We start from the raw sequence: 17,991 nt of genomic DNA, 5'->3' as shown, positions 1-17,991 counted from the left end.
CTTACAATGAATAAGTAATAAGGTATGACGTTACAACAAGCAGATTTTTGGGGGTGGTTGTTTGTTTTTTAATGATTTAAGTTGTTTTAAGCTTCACTGGACATCCAAGAAAAAAACTGGACTCCTATGTCTAAAGCCTAGGGTCTGATGACATCACTCAGAAGTGTTTCCTTTCGTACAGCTCAGGAACTGCCTAAGGCCATTTGGACAATGGGAGACAATGCGCGATCAGAACAGGGAACATCCTTGGTGGGCCTGAAAAGGCTCCTTTCTCTGTTCACTCATCCATCCATCCACCCAGCACCAGCTCCTATGTGCCCACCCCCTTCCAAGGGCAGGGACAGAGGTCAGTAACCTCAAGTCTCTGCCCTCAGGTGGTGTAGAGGTTTCCCTCATTCCCAAAGGCAAGCTTAAACCTTTGTGATGTTTTCAGGTCTTTTGTTCCTGCCAGAGCTGCTTTACTGGACCAAGGGACACTACCACTAAGGGAGTCAAAAAATATTCAAAATTTGGGGACTGTATTTAAGATTATGTTGCCTGCCTGTTTCCTTCCCAACTACGTGTACAAGACAAAGTCGAGAAAGACAGACCTCAGTGGATTTCACTCATGCAGAATCTAAATGAACAAAATACACCAAACAGAACTCAGGTACAGCGAAGGGGGCACGACCAAGGGGGTTGCGGCATAAACTCCCGTTATAAAATGCCCCCTAGGTCGGGGCTCAAAAGGAGGGGACCACACTCAACTGTCCTGCATAGGAGACCTGGAATTGCCACCAGAGTAAATCCTAAAAGTGGGCTTTGCCGCGTCGCGGAGGGAGGCGGCCACAAGCCACACGTGCAGAGAGCGAACCATTGGGCGGAACTCCGGAAACCGACAGACGTTAATCAATTACACAGCAATAAAAATTTAAAAAACACAACCCAACCAGCCAGACAAAGAAAAACAAACAGAAACTAATATACAAATCAAACAACAAACTACTGGAGGGCCGCCCGCGGCCCTGTGCCTTCACCCAGTTTCTCAACTGGAGACCCTGGGGCTCCTGGGCCCGTCAGCGCTGAACCCCAGTTACAGTCTGGAGGGAGGGAAGCCACAGAGCCATGACGGGGGCAGGGGCCTTACTGCCGCCTCTTCAGGGAGCTGGACTTCCTCTCTTCCATCTCGTCAATGGGCGAGGACGAGGAGAGCAGGGAGTTGTCGGAAGGGTTGAACGAGGGGCTGCTGCTGTCTCCCTGGTCCACAAGGAGTGAGCTGGGCCGGTCCTCCAGCGCCTGGAAGAAAAATCACAGGAAATCGCTGCATCAGCACATGTCCTGCCTCCAGGCCACGAGAGGCCCAGGGAGGATAAGATAATCCCCAGCACGGCAGCACGGCATGGTGGGGACGTGACAAAACCTGTTTGTGGAATTACACACTAGTTAAACAAAAAAGTTCCACCATCACCATTAATTAAAATTAAAAAATTGAGGATGAGGAGCTGGATACAACAGCAATAGGAATGAAAAGTGTCGGGGTGCCATTTCATAAGATTAAAAACTAGACCCCCACTCCTTGCCCAGCAGGCAGGTTGGGGAGGCTCAAATAGATGAGGGCACTGATAAGGTTGCCAGAGCAACCAGGGGGTCACTATGACCCTGAATGCGGAAGCAGGGTCAGGACACATTCTGTGCCAAAGGCCAGTGCCCAAGACCAGACACCCCAGGAGATAACTCGTGCATACTGGTGCCCAGACCAGAAAGCCAGTGGAAACAGGCAGAAGAGCCCCAAATCCTATTCCTGCCCAGACCTCGCCTGTCTTACCCCCTGCTCCCCTGCAGGTGTTTTGATAAATCCGCCTTTCCAGTTCTTGTGAGTTCTTTCACCCCCGCGCCTCTGGTCCTCACCCCAGTGTTACAGCACCACCAGGAGAGTGAACTTGTGTGTATTAGTGTACGCTCCCTTGTTGCCAAATAATTAGAAATAATACAACTAGTTCACACCCGTGTGCTGACCCCACTTCTGGGTCTAGCACAGACTCCAGTGCAGTGATTTTCCTCGTGGTGATGTCCCTGCCGCACAGCAGGGGGCTTCAGGGTGCCTCTCGCCCAGAGGGCCCAGACGGCGGGGACACCCCCGGCCCCGCATCGGTGGGCTACAGAGCAGTGCCAGCAAGCTACATCGCCAACAGACTTGGCTTGATTCTTGATCATCCACGAAGCCTCGACTCCTACTTCTGTGCACACAGATCCACCGGCTAAAACCCAGCCCATGTGGCACTCACGTTCCCCTCTCCTCTGTAGGAAGCCGGGCCACGCGGGATACTGATTCGAAAGCTCTTTCTCTCACAGGGGTCTCGTTGCTGCAGCTTCACCTGTGTCCCCTGAAACCTCGGACGGAGCTTGGCAAGTTGTGCCCTGATCCGTGGGCTGAGTGCTGCTGAGTGTCTCCCTGGATTGACGCACAGTGAACCTTGTCCCCAAACCCAGGGAGCCGGGAAACACACCAACGGCCGCTGTCGCTCACGAAAGACAGTCAAGGAGTGGGGTCCGGGTAGGCTGAGAGCTGGCTCTGTGCCCACCCATTCGGGGGTCTCGGCCTGAGGGCTAGAGACCGAAGGTCGAAGGAGGGTGCTTACTGCCTACAGTGGCGAGAAACCACTGAAGCTGGTTAGACTGAATTCCACTCACTCGCATGGTGAGGGGGCGGGAGAGAGCAAGGCTCCAGGCGGCCCCTCAGGGAGGAACAGGAGAGGAGAGTCTCGGCCTGATGTTCGCAAGGCCAGGCTTCTAGAGTGGGCGGAACAGGCCTTCGGACCCGCGACTGCAGAGCTGCTGAGCCCTCTGGCTGGGAGCTGGGGGCAGCCGAGAGGGTGCAGAACCCGACCAGGCCAGGTCGTCGATATGGGCATTGTGGACAACGGTCACCTCCAGCCTCTCTGCCCGTCTCTCACGCACAGGGGTGGGCCGGGGGTGATGGGGACTCTGCATGTGCGGACAGATTATCTGTGATGCCTGCTGGGCCTGATTGTGTTCTAGTGAGTTGGTTCTTCTCCACTTTCTCTGTTTCTCAGCTGAAGACCGAGCTGCACAGACCCTCTATTTTGTCTGAGGTGCCCGTGAACCACAGCGTCTTAGGAAATGACCCATGTCAAGCAGCTTTTCCAATCTGCTTTCAGAGCCACGCAAGTGTGTGATGGCTGCGTCCTCGCTTAGCTCTCCCAGTTTCCTGTTTTGTGAATCTCCAGTTTCTTCTTGATGTCTGTACAAGGACAGAGGACACATTTTTTTTTTTTGTTTGTATTTTGCCTTATTTTTGGTTTTTCTGTTTTTGACTCATTGATTTCTGTGTTCATCTCTCGCGATTTCATTTTGTTTTTCTGTGTTTTGCGCTTCTATTTTGAGTCAGGTGATTCTTAATTTTCACTCTTCCTTGCAACTTCCTTTACATTTACATCAACGAAGAGAAAACGCCAAAGTCAAGCTGAAACAGCTGTGGCCGCGGCCGACCCGCTGCCCTCTGGCCAAGGCTCAGCAAAGACGCACTCCCAACGCTGCTGGATCAGGGACGCGGCGGCCCGAGAGAGGAGTGAGCGCCAGAAAGAGTTTCCAGGGTGGCTTTTATTTTTCAGATTGAGTCCTCAGGGCCCAAAGGTTCTGTTCCTTAAACTGTAACAGCAAACTCCTGCTCTCACCCGCCCAGCCCAATAAACGGATACACAGCTCCCGACAGAGAAACAACTCCGAGTTTAGATCCTGAAGGCGTGCGGCCTGAGAGGTGGCCCACGAGGGACGTTCGGATGACTGAGAACCCACGACGCGTGGCAGGGCCTGCAGGAGGAGCGAGGCCCCAGCCTCCCTGCCGCTGTCACTGTATAAAGGAGGCCCGCCGGACGTCTAAGGACCAGGGCCGGGAAAGCAACGTGGAGCCCTGGCTCCCCAGAGACACAGAGAGAGGGCAGGAGACCATACTCTGTGGAGAATGATGGCGAGATGAGTCCACTGGAAAGTGCATCAACGGGGATCTCCCGGGGGGAGAGGGGCCTCTTCTGTCTCACCTACAGCGGCGGGAGCAGCAGGCCGGAGAGTCGGACCCCAACCCTCACTGACTCCAAAACCTGTGCTCTCTACCCCACAGCTTCATGCCTGCTAGATTGAGAGGAGATTCCATGAGCACAAGCATGTCAGTTTCCACTGAAAAAGTTTCGTTCTTTAGAACTTCACAGGGGGACGCCACAGAAAAGTAGAAAGGGACCGGCTATGGCCACAACAATCCACCTGGACTCCACCCGAATCAGCGCCGGCTGAGTCTCGGCCACTTAAAATAGTCAATGTAAATATGTGCTGAATGGCCTGCAGGCCGACAACGGGCCGCCTCCCAGCCTCCTTTGGGAAAATTACTTCAATTTTTAGGCAAGAATCACTTGAATGGTTATGTAACTGATGTGTATTGAGGGGTATTTAAAATTGAAGAAACATAGAAACTGATTTGAATCAGTTCGGAGGAACGCAGTCTGTTCAGCTTCAAAGGACCAACATTTAATTTGGGGCTTTTATGAAATGAGTCCACGCTGCCCAACTGATAATACAGAGGTCACTAAGACAATAAAGCCTGGACATAACCAACTATATTCCTTTCTCTTACACTCTGTAAATCCAAATGAACAATCTCAAACAGCAATAGGAAGCTGCCCCCTGTCTGTGGAACTGCCGCCACGGGGCACATTGTCCCTTGAGATTAGAACTGACCACTTCTGCCTTGACAGTGCTGGCGCTGCCAACAAGGTGTGCAGGGACAGCTGGGCTGCGGCTCCCGAAAGACAACCGAGCCCTTGGGAAGCCCGGCCTGATGAGGCCGTCCGTGCACCTGGGGACGTTGGGCCAAGGCAGACTCTCATCACTAACAATGGGACCTGTGGTGGGGGCGCTGGGCCCCGTGGCATCCTAACCTCAGGGTGAGTGGCAGGTGACAAGGGTGAACCAGTCACAGGATGTCACTGAGCCCAAGTGGAAAATCCCGCACATCAAGGCTGGGTGAGTGCCCCTGGGTGGCAGGGACTCTGCGTGATGTCACACGCGGATGCTGGGACACATCAGCACTGTCTGGCTCACCGCCCTGGCAGAGGACGATGCTCCGGGACCCTCTGGACCCTGCCCCTGCACCCCTGCCATGTCCTCTCGTGGCTATCGGCTGCAACGTGGGGATACCACCTGGTGTGAGTTCTGAGTCCTTCATGTGAATCTTGGAATCCGAGGACAGTCTTGGGGACCCAGAACTTGCAGTTGAAGGAAGCGAGTGTGGTCTTGGGACCCCCCAAGCTGTGGAACATGCCCAGGCGTTCTGGGCAGAGCAGAGCAGCCCCTGGACAAGGGCCCACGGCTGCAACTCTGGGAGCGGCCGCCCGGGAACCTTACCATCTTGCTTTTCACCAGTTCCTCGATCGCACTGACAAGTTCAGCTGCGCTGGGTGTTTCAGAGCTGGTGGGACGGACTAACAGCCGAGAAGAGGCCTAGGAAAGAGGTTCAGAGAGAGAGGGAGGGGGGACGGGGGAGCCTCGTGTTAGTCACTGGGTGGACAGCGATTCTCCTGCAAGCTCAACCTCTTTTTCAAAGTAATTCCAGACAAAAGGACCACAAGTTTGTCTTTGTTTGCATTTATTTAAAGCCATCCTTTTAAATTTACAATGTTCTGACACGAAATATTAAATAAAACCTGTCTGGGATACATGTGGACAGCAAGGTCTGTTTTTAATCTGTCGTCATGGAACATCATAATGTTTTCCAGAGAGGTGACTGGGCATGGGGATCGCTCACTAACTAAAGACTTTTGCCACTGCTGGCTGGGCTACTGGCGAAGGAGAAAAAAAAAAAATACAGAATCTGATCAATGGAAGAACGAAAGGCTTGAAGTGTAATGAGTGAATCCTTAAATAACCAGGAAAGAAAACCGGATACTAAGAATGGCTTCATGGTGCTGATGGGGTTAAAAGAATCAAGAAAGAAAAGGGCAGATTGGGGTGCACTGACCAGACAGGGAGGAGGGGGGACGCGCTCACCATTTTCTGTGCCATCCATTTCCCCAATGATTAGTGCAGAGTACAGGAGATCTGTGGCCTCACAAGCTATCAGGTGCCGTTTACGGCTAGAATCGGGGTGTACAGGGGGTGACAGTCAAGGGAGCTGGGGAGAGGCTGCTGAGTTCAAGTGTCAGTAATTAGCAAACCACGGCGTGTTTGCGGATTACTTGCGCTGTCAATTAACTGGAGACCAGAGGGGGCGTAATATGAACCTTGCTTCATATTAGAGACAGCGGAGGTGCATGCGACACGCTGTCCTAAGGATGCATTTCTCACGGCAGACATAACGGGGTTTACATTTACAACGAGGCTTTTACATATGTGGATCCAGATGTGCACTTTGCAAAACAAATGTTGGTTTGGTCTAATGAGATCTGGACTATGGGGGTGAGGAAAACAAAGGAAAAAAAAATTCAAATGGCGAGGTAAGGAAACTGAGCCCAAACAGACACAGAACACAAATCAACGTAATGCTGCAGGCGAACGTTCACAGGGGGAGAAAACAGAACAAAACAGAAGATTAGTCACAAGGTAATACCGTCTGCGGGCACATCACTACAGAGTTCTGCTCTGGAGAGGACTCAACACTGTCACCAGAAACGATTTTAAGTGACCATAAGAACCTGGGGCGACCCACAATTTAAGCGGGAAAACACACTCTCTGATCTGGGGAATGAATCGACCGGGCCAGGCGGGCATTCACTTGTGGCTAAACACTTCTAAGAAATTTTGGTTTTCTGCTTCTCAGAAATGGCCTGGGACACTGCAGGACAGCAGGGGGTGGTCAGAGAAACCCTGTGGTGGGGGTGGAGTCCCCGGGCCTCCTGCCCCGAAGCACTGGGCCTGCACCCTGTGACCCCCAGTTCCAGACTGAGAACTAAGTGACTTGCTGGGGCTGAGGCCACCAGCGCGCGCACTGCATGGCACTAAGGAGAGGAGGTGAGAGGTGAGGTGGAGATAAGGGCTCAAGGAAACTCTGCCCTAGGTTAGGACAACCGTGTGATCTGCCTCTGCCTCTGGCTGTCAGTCACTGGACCTCCCAGCTGTCAGTCAGGCCTTGGGCCTCCTGTCAGTCAGTCGGTCAGTCAGGCCCTGGGCCTCCCAGCTGTCAGTCACTGGGTCACAGCAGACCCCGGGTTGTAAAACTGTAGAACGCTGGCAATCCAGCAAGTGTTAATACTGTGGAATAAATCACGGGAGGAAAACAGGAAGAACGGGAGAAACTGATGAAAACCTGTTTTATTCAGAAAACTGAGTTACCGTGCAAATAAAATGCAGCAAAGCCCGCACAGCACGTTCTCAGCACCTGCTGGTCTGGAAGGGGCACAGCGGCCCCAGACGCAGGACCCGCGAGCCCTGTTATCAGGTTTCTTTCCTGATGTTTGCAGTTCTACAACTGGGAGGGGCCACAGTGTTTTAGACTATGTAAGGACTAAAAATCAAGAAAGCAACGAGGCTCCCTTGGCTGGTAGCCGAGCCTGCCCAGGGCCTCTGGCTGTGCTGGCCTTGCACTCCCAAGCCCAAGGCAGTTTGTCTAAGACCCTCCCTGGCCTCTGGACAGAGGCCTGCACAGCCGCACAGCTCGTCTGAAAAAGTGCCCGTGTGCAGAAACAGAGAACAGGGGCCTGTCCCTGCCCGAGGATGGAACCCCAGCGGCAGGGCCTCCTGCTTGTTCTCTCAGGCGCCTCAGTCAGCACAGCAAGAAAAGTAAGTCCCACCGAAAGCAGCAGTAACCGAAACATCATAGAACACACACCAGCCGCGTCGACTCAGACGCCCAGCTCGGAGACACACACTGTCTGGCTGCGGGGTCTAAGCGGACCCCCTTGTGCCCGCATCTGGGCGGACACAGTGGGCTCTGCTTGGCGACGTGCCCATCACAGCCGCCCGTCGCGGCGGCACTCGAGGCCTTACCTTGTCGTCCTGCGAGTCCGGCTGGAGCAGGCTGTGCTGCTGGATGGCCATGGGCGGGGGGAGCGGCACGGCGTCGGCACCCTCCTCTCCTTCCTCCTCCCCGCAGCTCTGCATGCCCGAGGACGACGACTTGGACAGCGTGCCGCTGCTCAGGCCCTCGTTCCGGCCCCTCTGCAATCACAACCACATTCGTGGGTCACTTCCAGGCCCGGACGCCGCAGTCGGGCCACAGAACGCAGCCCGAAGGGGCTCACTGGAAAAGTCCAGAAACCCGGCAGCTCCAGCCCCGCCAGCCCCGCCAGCAGCTGGCTCGAGAACAGGCTAGGAACGCGGCTCATCTTTAAGAAGTCACAAAGAACAAGCTTCAAATATCTGTCCCATAGCCCTTGTGCTGGGTCAGGTCCTCCGGTCTAATTTCCTTTCACTTGGGTGCCCTGCTAGAGTGACGCTCACTGCAATCGAAAGGGAATAAGGAAAATGAAATCCGAGCTGCTTAACCAAGGGCCCCTCACAGACGGCACCAGAGCCGGAGGCTCAGCTTGGGATCAGGAAGGAATTCTGCTCCTTGTAGCATAATTTAAAACAACAGGAGGAGCTTAAAATTCCAAGCTGATGCACACACATAAATTTATCTTTGATGACATGGGAATAATCCAGTGTTTACTGTGGGGACGGGGAAGGAAATCATTTGGGCATTTTCTTCTCAGATGTGAGTATGAATACGGGGAGCTCTCTGGGGCAGGCAAACGTTCCCCCAGCCCTCCCTGGCAGGAGACAGGGGCACCCCGCACAGCGAAGTGGGAGGAGCGCGAGGCGGGCCTGTCGGAAGGATGAGGTGACGCCACACGTTTACAGCGCGTGAGGACAGCAAGGAATCGAGGGGAAGAATCGACAAAACGGATACTTATAAAAGCTCGTGGACACTCACACACGCAGGGAGGTCACTGAAGCCGAGAGGGAGGGGAAGGAAGAGGCGAGAGGGTCAGGGGGCGGGGGAGTGTCTGTGACAAGCAGGAGGAGGAAGGAGCAGCAGCGAACGAGTCCTTCTCCACCGCATCACACTCACTAAGGCCGCAGAAACCAAGCACCCTGGGCAACAGAAACAAGGGCTTCCTGTAGGGCTGCCCGCTCGCCTGGGTGGGCGTAGCCTCCAGCCTCTCCTGGCTTTGCCGACTGGTACAGTGAATGGGCATAGGGCTGGGTGCCCCCCAGAATTTGGGGGTGGGGGTGGCCTCACTTGGGAGGAAGGCTCACAGCTGCACATGCCTGCTGCTGCAGGGACCAGGACCAGCTGGGGCAGAACTGGCCCCCAGGGAATGGAGCCTGGCTGCGAGGACCCTGCTGACCATGGGGCTGGCAGACAGGGAGCACCTTCATGGGCTGAGCCCCCTGACAGCTGGGGGGCGGTCCTGGGGTATGGGGGTGCTGACCTCCTCCACGGTCTCGTCCTGTGGGGTGGCTGCGCTGTCATCTGAGTCCTTCTGCGAGCCGGCGTCGGCACTCTTGCGGACCTCCCGGCTCTTCTTGTGCTTGTGGGCCAGCTTCTTCACGTGCCCGTCCGCCTTGCCGCTGCTCAGCCGCCGCACCGGGCTGGTCAGCCACTTGCGCAGGGTGTTGCCCGGCCGCTTGGGGCCCGGTGAGCTCTGGGCCCCCATCATGTGGGGCTGCAGGGAAGCCACGGAGGCGGGTGGGCTGGCGTCATTGCTGGAGATGGACAGCGAATCTGCAGGACGAGAGAAACAGCGGTTGGAGGGAAGGTCCCAAAGGTGCCCACCGCCCAGCTGAATGGGGCACCCCAGGGTGCCAGGCCCTGCCTCTAGGCCCCCTGGCCGGCACGTGTGCATTTCAACCGCTAACCTAACTGGGGTTGTTTAGATTGACTTTCCTCAAGATGCCCTGGCCCTTCCTAGCCACCCCCAGGCACCAGTCCTGAAGACCAGTGTTACTGCTGCACAGATTTAAAATGTGATCACAGACATCGGAGGAGAGGATCTTCAAATTATTCTCATCTAAGAAAGAATATAAAGGAAATCACAAACTAATAGTGAACAGTTCAACGAAACAGCACATTGTGTGTGTGTGTGTGTGTGTGTGTATAAACAGTATAGCTCTGACCTGGTCATCAGCCTTAGGGACAGATCTGGGGCACCCTTCTGGAAAGCTTAGTGACAAGGCCGAGGTCAGAGGCTGCAGGAAGGCTGGCTTTTGGGGGCCTCCACCCTGGGTCCCTGGCTCACAGCCTCAAAAGAGTTCCTTCACATGTTGGAATAAATGCCAGTGACAACAAAACATACTGTAAGGAATGGCGAGGAGAAGTCTTCCTTAAATAACTAAAATGTTCTATGGAAAATAACCTGAAAATCTATATATTTAACCTGAAATTCAATATGCTGAACCCTGGGTTGGTGATTCTTTTCAGGAGGAAGAAAAAAAACCTGAGGTGACCGAGGTGACCAAGGTGACCGGCAGCTCCACTCACAGTCCCCGGAAGGCAGGGGGGCTGCTCTGCAGCCTGAGGCCCGACCTGGCCGCCCGGGGCCCTCTCCTGAGCAGCCGGCTTGGCCACCAGCAAGTGGAACGAAGCTCGTTGCTCCAGGAAATGGAGTAAGGAAGAAGCCCATTCCCCACGCCTGTCATTTTCTCCTCTCTTTTGAAGTCTTAAAAATGAATTAGAATTAATCTGTGAAAAGATTATTTTATGCAGACACCTGTATTGGCTGCATTTACCTCTGTGGCCTGGAGACCATTATGGCTACAGTTAAAAGGCAAGTGAGCTAATCCCCCCAATCCTGTGATTATGTGTGGGAGAGTCAGAGGCGGTTCCCAGCCTGCTCCAGACGCCTGGACCAGACAGCGGATGCCCGTCTAATCGCCGGCCATTCCTCCTCGGCCGCGCCTGGCCTGGCGAGGGTATAATCTTCCATAAACAGATGATGCACTTCGGGCAAGGCCCGTCATTCCCAAATACCCAGGCCTCCCTCAGAGGCAGACCTCTGCTCCACACAACCAACACGGCATCCTGTCGGAGAGCAGGAGTGCTCCCCTGCATGTGTGCGGGCACGGGTGTGCACATACACACGTGTCTACGGCCCTCTGAGTTTGTTTTACTTTATTATTTTTATTTTTTTAAGATTTATTTACTTATGCATAAAGAGCTTGGGCACAGGCCAGAGATATGGGGGGGTGAGAGGATTCACCAGAGACAGAGTGGGGAGCAGAACAGGCAGACTGACTGAAACACACTGCTGAGGGGAGCAGCGGGCGCGACAGGAGAGGTCTGCCGCACCATGTGGGTTGCTCTCTGGCTGGCAGGGGATTGAACTTGTGCTGCAGTGGCTGCGGATTGCTTCACGGTGCGGTGCTTAACTCCTTGCACCACCAGGGAGGCCTTATTTTATTTTTAAACGAGAGTTACGAAAACGTTTCCCCGTGGGTCTCAGTTTCCTCGGGAAGAGGCAGGGGAGCATGAAGCCATTAGGCTGACAGTGTGCTCACGCAGTAAATACTTCCGAGGGACTCTCCCAGGCACTGACTTGGGGGCAAGGCCAAGCGAGGTGGACGTGGTCCCTGGTGCCAGGAAAGTGCTCGGGGTAGTGACAACAGGAAAGGTAAAAGGGGCGGGTCTGGGTAATCCACACGGCGACAGTAACTTATTCAACTAGTGGTTATAAGTGCCAAGTCTTATCGACACTGCAAGGTGCCTGTTTCCCAGGCTTGTCTTCCATGTGGCTCAGGGCCCAGTCCAGCCACTGGACAGAGATGAATCAAACCTGCTTCCTTCTCCCAGGGGACCCGCCACTCAGAGCCTCCGGGGATCATGTAACTCACACGGGCAGGAATGTGACACTCATGCTACGGGAGCACAAACCCCTCCAGGGCTTGAGAAGGAACAGGGATCGCGGAGGGCTCCATGAGGAGGCGACACCGCGCGGCCCGTGGAGGGGCTGGCCTGGACAACCACGCACCAGGTCACGAGACTGTCAGCCACAGGGCAGGGGCTCGTCTGCCCGTTACTTGGTATCCTCCCGGGCCTGGCACGGTGCCGGGCACACAGCTGCTGCTTAGTAAGCACTGACTGGAAATGTGGAAATCCCCGGCTAGGGGGCAGGGCCAGCTGACTCAGTGCTGAGCGAGGACGGCCATTGCCATGTAGCCGAACGGCTCACACGCGGAGCGGGTGGCGGCCCCGGTGCAGCCTGGGAGGTGAGCAGGCTCAGGTGCCACAGGAGGCAAAGGGGCAGGGAGAGACCGAGGCCCTCTTACCTTTTATTTTTGATGAAGGTGTGTTTGACGGGAGGAGCGTCAGTGTACAACACTATGATTTAGGGGAGTAGGGTCACACCTCTTCATTTGTCCGTTACCGCACCCCCACCACAGCCCCCGGGCCCTCTTACTTTATCAAAACAAATCAATGACTGGTTTTAACGCTCAGGAGCAGACTCACAGGTTAGAAGTGAGCGCACCAGCTCGGCCGACAAATGAGCTTGACATTTGCTTTTGTGCCTGCAAGTGAGACTTCGGGGGGGGGGGGGAGCCATGGCTGGGGGACGGCAAGGCAGCTCACAAGATGGCTCCTAAGTGAAGCGGACGCCCGTCTGGGTTCTGACACCGCTCCTGTGACCTAATCTGATAGGTGCATGGGCCCGTGGGCTTTACGAGGACAATTCTCAGAGCACTGGTCTTGCCAGGCAGAGGAGCAGCTGGTGACGGAAATGGTTCAAAAGGAGATGAGGCTGGGCCCGTCCTCACTTTCTCTGGGCTCAGCTACACGGGATCCGTTCTTGGAGAGCCGTTTGGAAATGTCTCCCTCTTGCCCGGCGGGTCGGGTGTCACGAACCTGGCGGCGGCCTGGAGGGGCCCACCTGGACCCAGGGAGGAGGTGGGGGCCCGGGGTCAGAGGGACGGCTGCTCGCAAGAAGCGACGGCCCGTCATCACACCAGGAACGACATCGTTTCTCTTTCCTGGAACTCATGACTTAGAAAAATGCTGGCCGCTCGCACGAAAAGGGCCTTTCCTCACATTTTCGATTTTACCTTGAAAGACATTTCATTTCAGAAACCTGAACGTGTACAGGACGAGCTTGTCTGTCTGCAACCAAAGCAGGTCCTTTGTCAGATCTGCAGGCCTGACGCAGAAATCACAGATCTGGTGACTGGCAAGAAAATAACCACTGGAGTGAAATAAAGAGCAAAGCAGAAAACCCGTCTCTTCTCACGTTGTTCTCAACACTAAGGCTCAAGCCCGCAGGCTGACACCGAAGAGACAGCAAATTGTCTATTTTTCTTTTCGATACCGAGACTCCCCCTGCCTGAGTCAACAGACCGGCCGCTCCGCTTGTGTGCTGGATGTTGACATAATGCATAGATCAAGGATTTCAAAAACCGACAAATGACTGAAACATCATGCAGCCACCGACGGAGCGAAATAAAGCGTGTGCCATCACGGTTAGTTACCCGAAGACAGGCGGGCCGCTAGGACAGTGTCTGAAAATTTTAAAGCAGACACAGGCCCCGAAGGCCTCCAGTCTGATCCGGTCTCACGGTCCCTGGGCTAAGGGGAGCATAAATCTTTCTGTCTCTCCGTCTCACACACTTCCCCAGGGCTCCCCGGGCAGGTCTCCAACTGCGGCCCGCACGCAGCAGCTTTCCCCGGAGAACCCTCGTGGCGGGGACATGCTGCGTGTGCGGTCCGGGCCGCCCTGCCGCGAAGACCCGGCTCCCCGTAGCTCAGGGCTGGCGGGTTCACAGCCCCACGCGGCCATCTCAGGAAAGCTGGGTGACTGCCGAGCAGGAAGCCCGCCGGACTGTGGGCTCCAGGCCTCCCTGGTGGGCACCGGGTCTGATTTTTCACGACAGAGCCCAGCTGCCAATGGCTGCCTGGGAGTTCCTGGGAACCTAATAGGTGCGGACTGAGTGAGTGACCAGTGGGCAGGCGAACGCACACATCGCCAGCTACGCGCTCTCCCCCCCTCAGCAAATCTCCCCATAACGCCAGGAGAACACTGTGGGCCGGCTGGCCAGCCTCAGTGGCACTGGGTCCGTTCTGAGATGAGCGACAGGTCACGGCAGACGTCGACCAAGTTCAAGTTTGAATGACTGACCCACCAGGGGCTAATTCGGTGCTTAGTCCCGGAGCAGCCACACCGTGTCTTGCTTTCCCGCAAGGCGCAGCCAGGTCTCGGAGCCCTGGCAAGGGGGGAGCCCACGAACACCACCCCCAAGCAGGGCAGAGAGCGGGCTCAGGACCCAAGTGACTCAAAATATAGGGTGGAAAACCCACTGTCCCTTAAATCCTATTGATCCTGCTCCCGCCTTTGTGACTGTCTCTTGTCTCCCCTTGAACCCTCGCCTTCTTGGAAAAAAGACTCAACACAGTGCTCTTGATTTTTCACCTCCAGACTTGCTCAGGTGCTCCCCGCCTTCCAGCTTGGGGAGACACCTGACTCCAGGTGAGAGGGACAGCGCAGGAGCTCTGGACCTGCCCACGGGCCTGGGTTTGGGCCTGGCCCTCTGCTCGATGGCCGCAGCCCCAGGCAAAGGTTCTGGCCCCCGAAGGTCCTCACCTCACAGGACTTCAGGAGCTAATGGGTTCTACAAACTGTGAAGAAGGATGACAGAGCCCACGTCCCCCAGGACTCCCTGGCAGCACGGAACTGACGCTGTATTTCTGCAGTATGGAGGACCCGGAAAACAAGGCATTTGGCTATCCTTGTAATCACGGCCCCGGCGGGGTGTCTAGGCCCTCTTCAAAGTCACGCTGAGCTGGAGGCGGCAGCCCAAGGGGAATGACGTCACCGTATCTTTTTTTTTTTAATGATGTCCTGCGAAGAGGACAGTCAACTTCAGCATAAAGAGGCGCTATCAGCCCACCAGAGCTACTGGAAAAATGCTCCTCTGTGTGCAGGAGAAAGTCATTTATGGTCGGCTTCAGCCTGGAGAGAAAAAAACCAACCCGAGTTCCTCTCTTGCTCTCTGAGAGGCAGCACCTCTAAGAGATGACTTCCTCGCTGAACTAGGGTTCACACTAAGTCCACGTTGGATTCCCTCTGAAAATAAAGAAGAAAGCTAAAGAAAGAGGGGGCGGGGCGCCCTGCCCTTTGACCCCTCTCAGGAAAGAGTTTTACCAGGAGGACGCACACAGCTCTCCAGCTGCTGGGACAGGAGAAATCGCCTGCACATTCGAGACATCTGTGATTAATAAAGCGTTTTTTTTTTTTCTTCCCCAAGTAAGAAAGAAGGGAAAAGGCCCTTTTCCTGCTGGCTGCAGACTGAGAAGAGTTGCATTTCCTTTTAACCCTCTCCTCATTGCACAGCGCTAGAGTCCTGAAGATGTTTGCAAGTGCTTTAGAGCAAGCACACGCAGCTGAGGGTAGGAACCCCCAGCCTGAATCCTGTCCTTCTCTCTGTGCGTCTCCCTGCACTGTCCTGCAGCCCTTCCTTCCAGGGATCAACACCACAGACGCTCCAGGAGTGGGCTACCGTGGGCATCTCACCTCATATTTCAGATTCTCCTCCACGGGCCCCCAGCATGATCTCAGCTGGCCCCACTCCCCCCAGGGACCCTAACTCAGCTTGGGGCACTCCACGGAGAGAGGAGATTTACCGTTAGGGGGTCAGGGCTTGAGAAACACTTACATCACAGGAGAAAGGAATTCAGGGCCACCCCGGACAGCTGCTTCTAACACCTGAGGATGATCCCATCAGACAACGGCATGGCAGGACGGCTCCTAGAACCTCAGTTGTGTCAAGGGGTTTCCACCAAGGAAGTTCTCACAGTGCCCGAAGGCTGGGGCGTACACGGGGCATCAGGCCCGAAACCACCAGCAGGAGGCCAAGAGCAGGTAAGCTGTGGCCTATGGGGCTGATGGGGCTGTCCAGAGACCCTGCGGCCAGCTTTCCCACGTAAGTGATGGTCACCTCCACCTTCTTGACCCCGGATTTCACTCCCTGCCTCTGGAATCAAGGTGACACTTTTATGGACTCAGAAACAAACCACCACAAGGCACCAGGAGTTCGGCAGCCCTGAGAGGAGCTCCTCTGTCTCGGGTGTCCACGCGCCTTTCTGAGGTCCCACCTTCACCTCACAAGGCCGTGTCGGGAGGCCGAGGACGGGCGAGGAAGCTGGAGTTTCCCGGGGAGTTCTGGTCAGGAGGAGGAACCAGGCCCGCCCAGGAATGCGGCTCTGCTTTTGGTCTGGAGCAGAGCGGCGCGGACTTTTCTAACACCCTTCTCACACCGAGCCCTGGGTTCTGTCTGTGGGTCAGTATCTGAAAGGTGTCCTGGACGGGCCTCGAGCTTCCAATGACCCTGCCCTTGCAGGTCCACTCATCTGCAATGTGGGGGTGAGTGGTTCTTAATTTGCTCTCGAAATCCTTTTTAAGCCTTAACTTGCTCTCCACCTTCTAATAAACAAGTCAGAACTGCACAGAGGCACGGAGCATGCGCGTGTGGGGCGGGGCAGGCCAAAGCGTGGCAGGACGGCATCAGGAGCGAATCTCACACATTTTACCAACTGGGGCACACTGGGGGCTTCATGCAAAAATGTGAACTTTGAATTTGCTTTCAAATATGGAGTGAACAGAGAAGACATGAAGGCGAAAGATAAATTCCCCTGCCTTTTTTTTTTTTTTTAATAATCCCTAGACGGAACCAGAGGGCCAGCGTGGCCACGGCTCGGCTGTAATGAGGAACACATGGTCCTCGCTGCCTGAGAAAATGCACATAAACGGCACACCTCCCACCCTTGAAAGCTCGGGGGAGCGATCCCCAGCAGCCCACCTCCGGGTGACCCCTGAAGGGAAGGACGCAATCGAATCGCTGGCATCAATTAAGACGGATTCAGCCAGAAACAACTGGACTCAACTAGGAACAGTCGCTCCAGTTTTTTCTTTGTGGAGGGTAAAATTGAGCATGCGCACACACAGGCACACGCCACACATGCACACACGTACACCGTGCGCACACACAAACATGTACACCACACACAGGCACACATGCACAACACACAGAGGCACACACACTGTACACACAGCACAAACATACACAGCACACATGCACACCACACACTCAGGCACACACATATATACAGGCACAAACACACCTCACACAGTCTCCTAGTGGCGTGCTCAGGTCTCTTGGTGACAGCAGAGCAGCCTCTACACCACCCTCCGTGAGCAGGTCAGGGACGCAGGCCTGTCACGTCTGTGGGGCCAAAAAGAACAGCACGCAGAAGCCACACGTGCAAGTTCGCCTTCAGACCCCAGACACTAACTGCTGTTCACTCTTCGTGTGGCTTCTGCAAGTCCCGAGGGCATTACAGTGTCACAGCAGGTGTGACTGTGTCAACAAGGGCTGAGCCCCAGGTCGCCTTCCTCTTACCCTCATCCCTACCAGGGAGGGAAAGGCGAATTTGTGAGAATTTCTGGTCGGGATCCCTTCTCGTTTCAAAGGGCTTCTTCCATTTGAACTTCCCACAAAGAAATGTGAAAGCAAACGGCAGAGGCTTCACTGGGTTAATCAGACGACGGGATTCTCACATGTTGCCAAAGTGAAATGTGAACACACCCCAGAAATGAAATAACGAGGGACGAGGGAAGAGTCATGGCTGATTGTGAAAAACGGAAAGGACTCGAGTCACTCTGGCTTCACGCCAGGGATTTCATAGAGAGCTGGTGGGTGGACTTATCCATGCCCTGACAAAGGGGACCTGGCTTGTTCCTGCTGCAGCAGGAATGTTCTAGATGCCAGTGGATTCGCGTCTGGTAACAGGGGGTCACCACACTGTTGGTGTCCTGGAGATGAGCATGGAACTGTCCTGCCTGTGACCAGGATGCTGGGCAGATGAGGGTAGGAGGGGGTGCAGCAGGCACTAGCATGGCCGGGCCTCTCTGATGCCCCTTCCTGGGATCCATGGGGACCACTGGGCGCCCCTGGATCTGACACAGACATGAACACGCTGCTAAAGCCACACACTCATGACACGGCCACTCTGCCGAGTTTACCTGGGGTTTCTTTCTAGAG

The 17,991-nt window shown here is 55.0% G+C and overlaps 1 protein-coding gene across 1 annotated transcript in view; it reads right to left on the bottom strand.

The window, feature by feature from the left end:
* The window catches only part of TRIO (trio Rho guanine nucleotide exchange factor), a gene marked incomplete at its 5' end in the record, with an annotated part of 242,520 nt that overhangs the window by 23,246 nt on the left and 201,283 nt on the right, over positions 1-17,991 (bottom strand). Inside the window, 4 exons of the mRNA XM_084233661.1 lie at positions 1,127-1,275; positions 5,395-5,490; positions 7,972-8,142; positions 9,402-9,694. Coding sequence (XP_084089787.1) covers positions 1,127-1,275; positions 5,395-5,490; positions 7,972-8,142; positions 9,402-9,694 — 709 coding nt within the window. The remainder of the gene's footprint in view (positions 1-1,126; positions 1,276-5,394; positions 5,491-7,971; positions 8,143-9,401; positions 9,695-17,991) is intronic.

Source organism: Talpa europaea (assembly GCF_964194135.1).
Source record: "Talpa europaea genome assembly, chromosome: 5".
NCBI classification, from domain to species: Eukaryota; Metazoa; Chordata; class Mammalia; order Eulipotyphla; family Talpidae; genus Talpa; species Talpa europaea.
The sequence above is the reverse complement of the archived record's forward strand: the minus strand, read 5'-3'. Positions and strand labels throughout refer to the sequence as shown.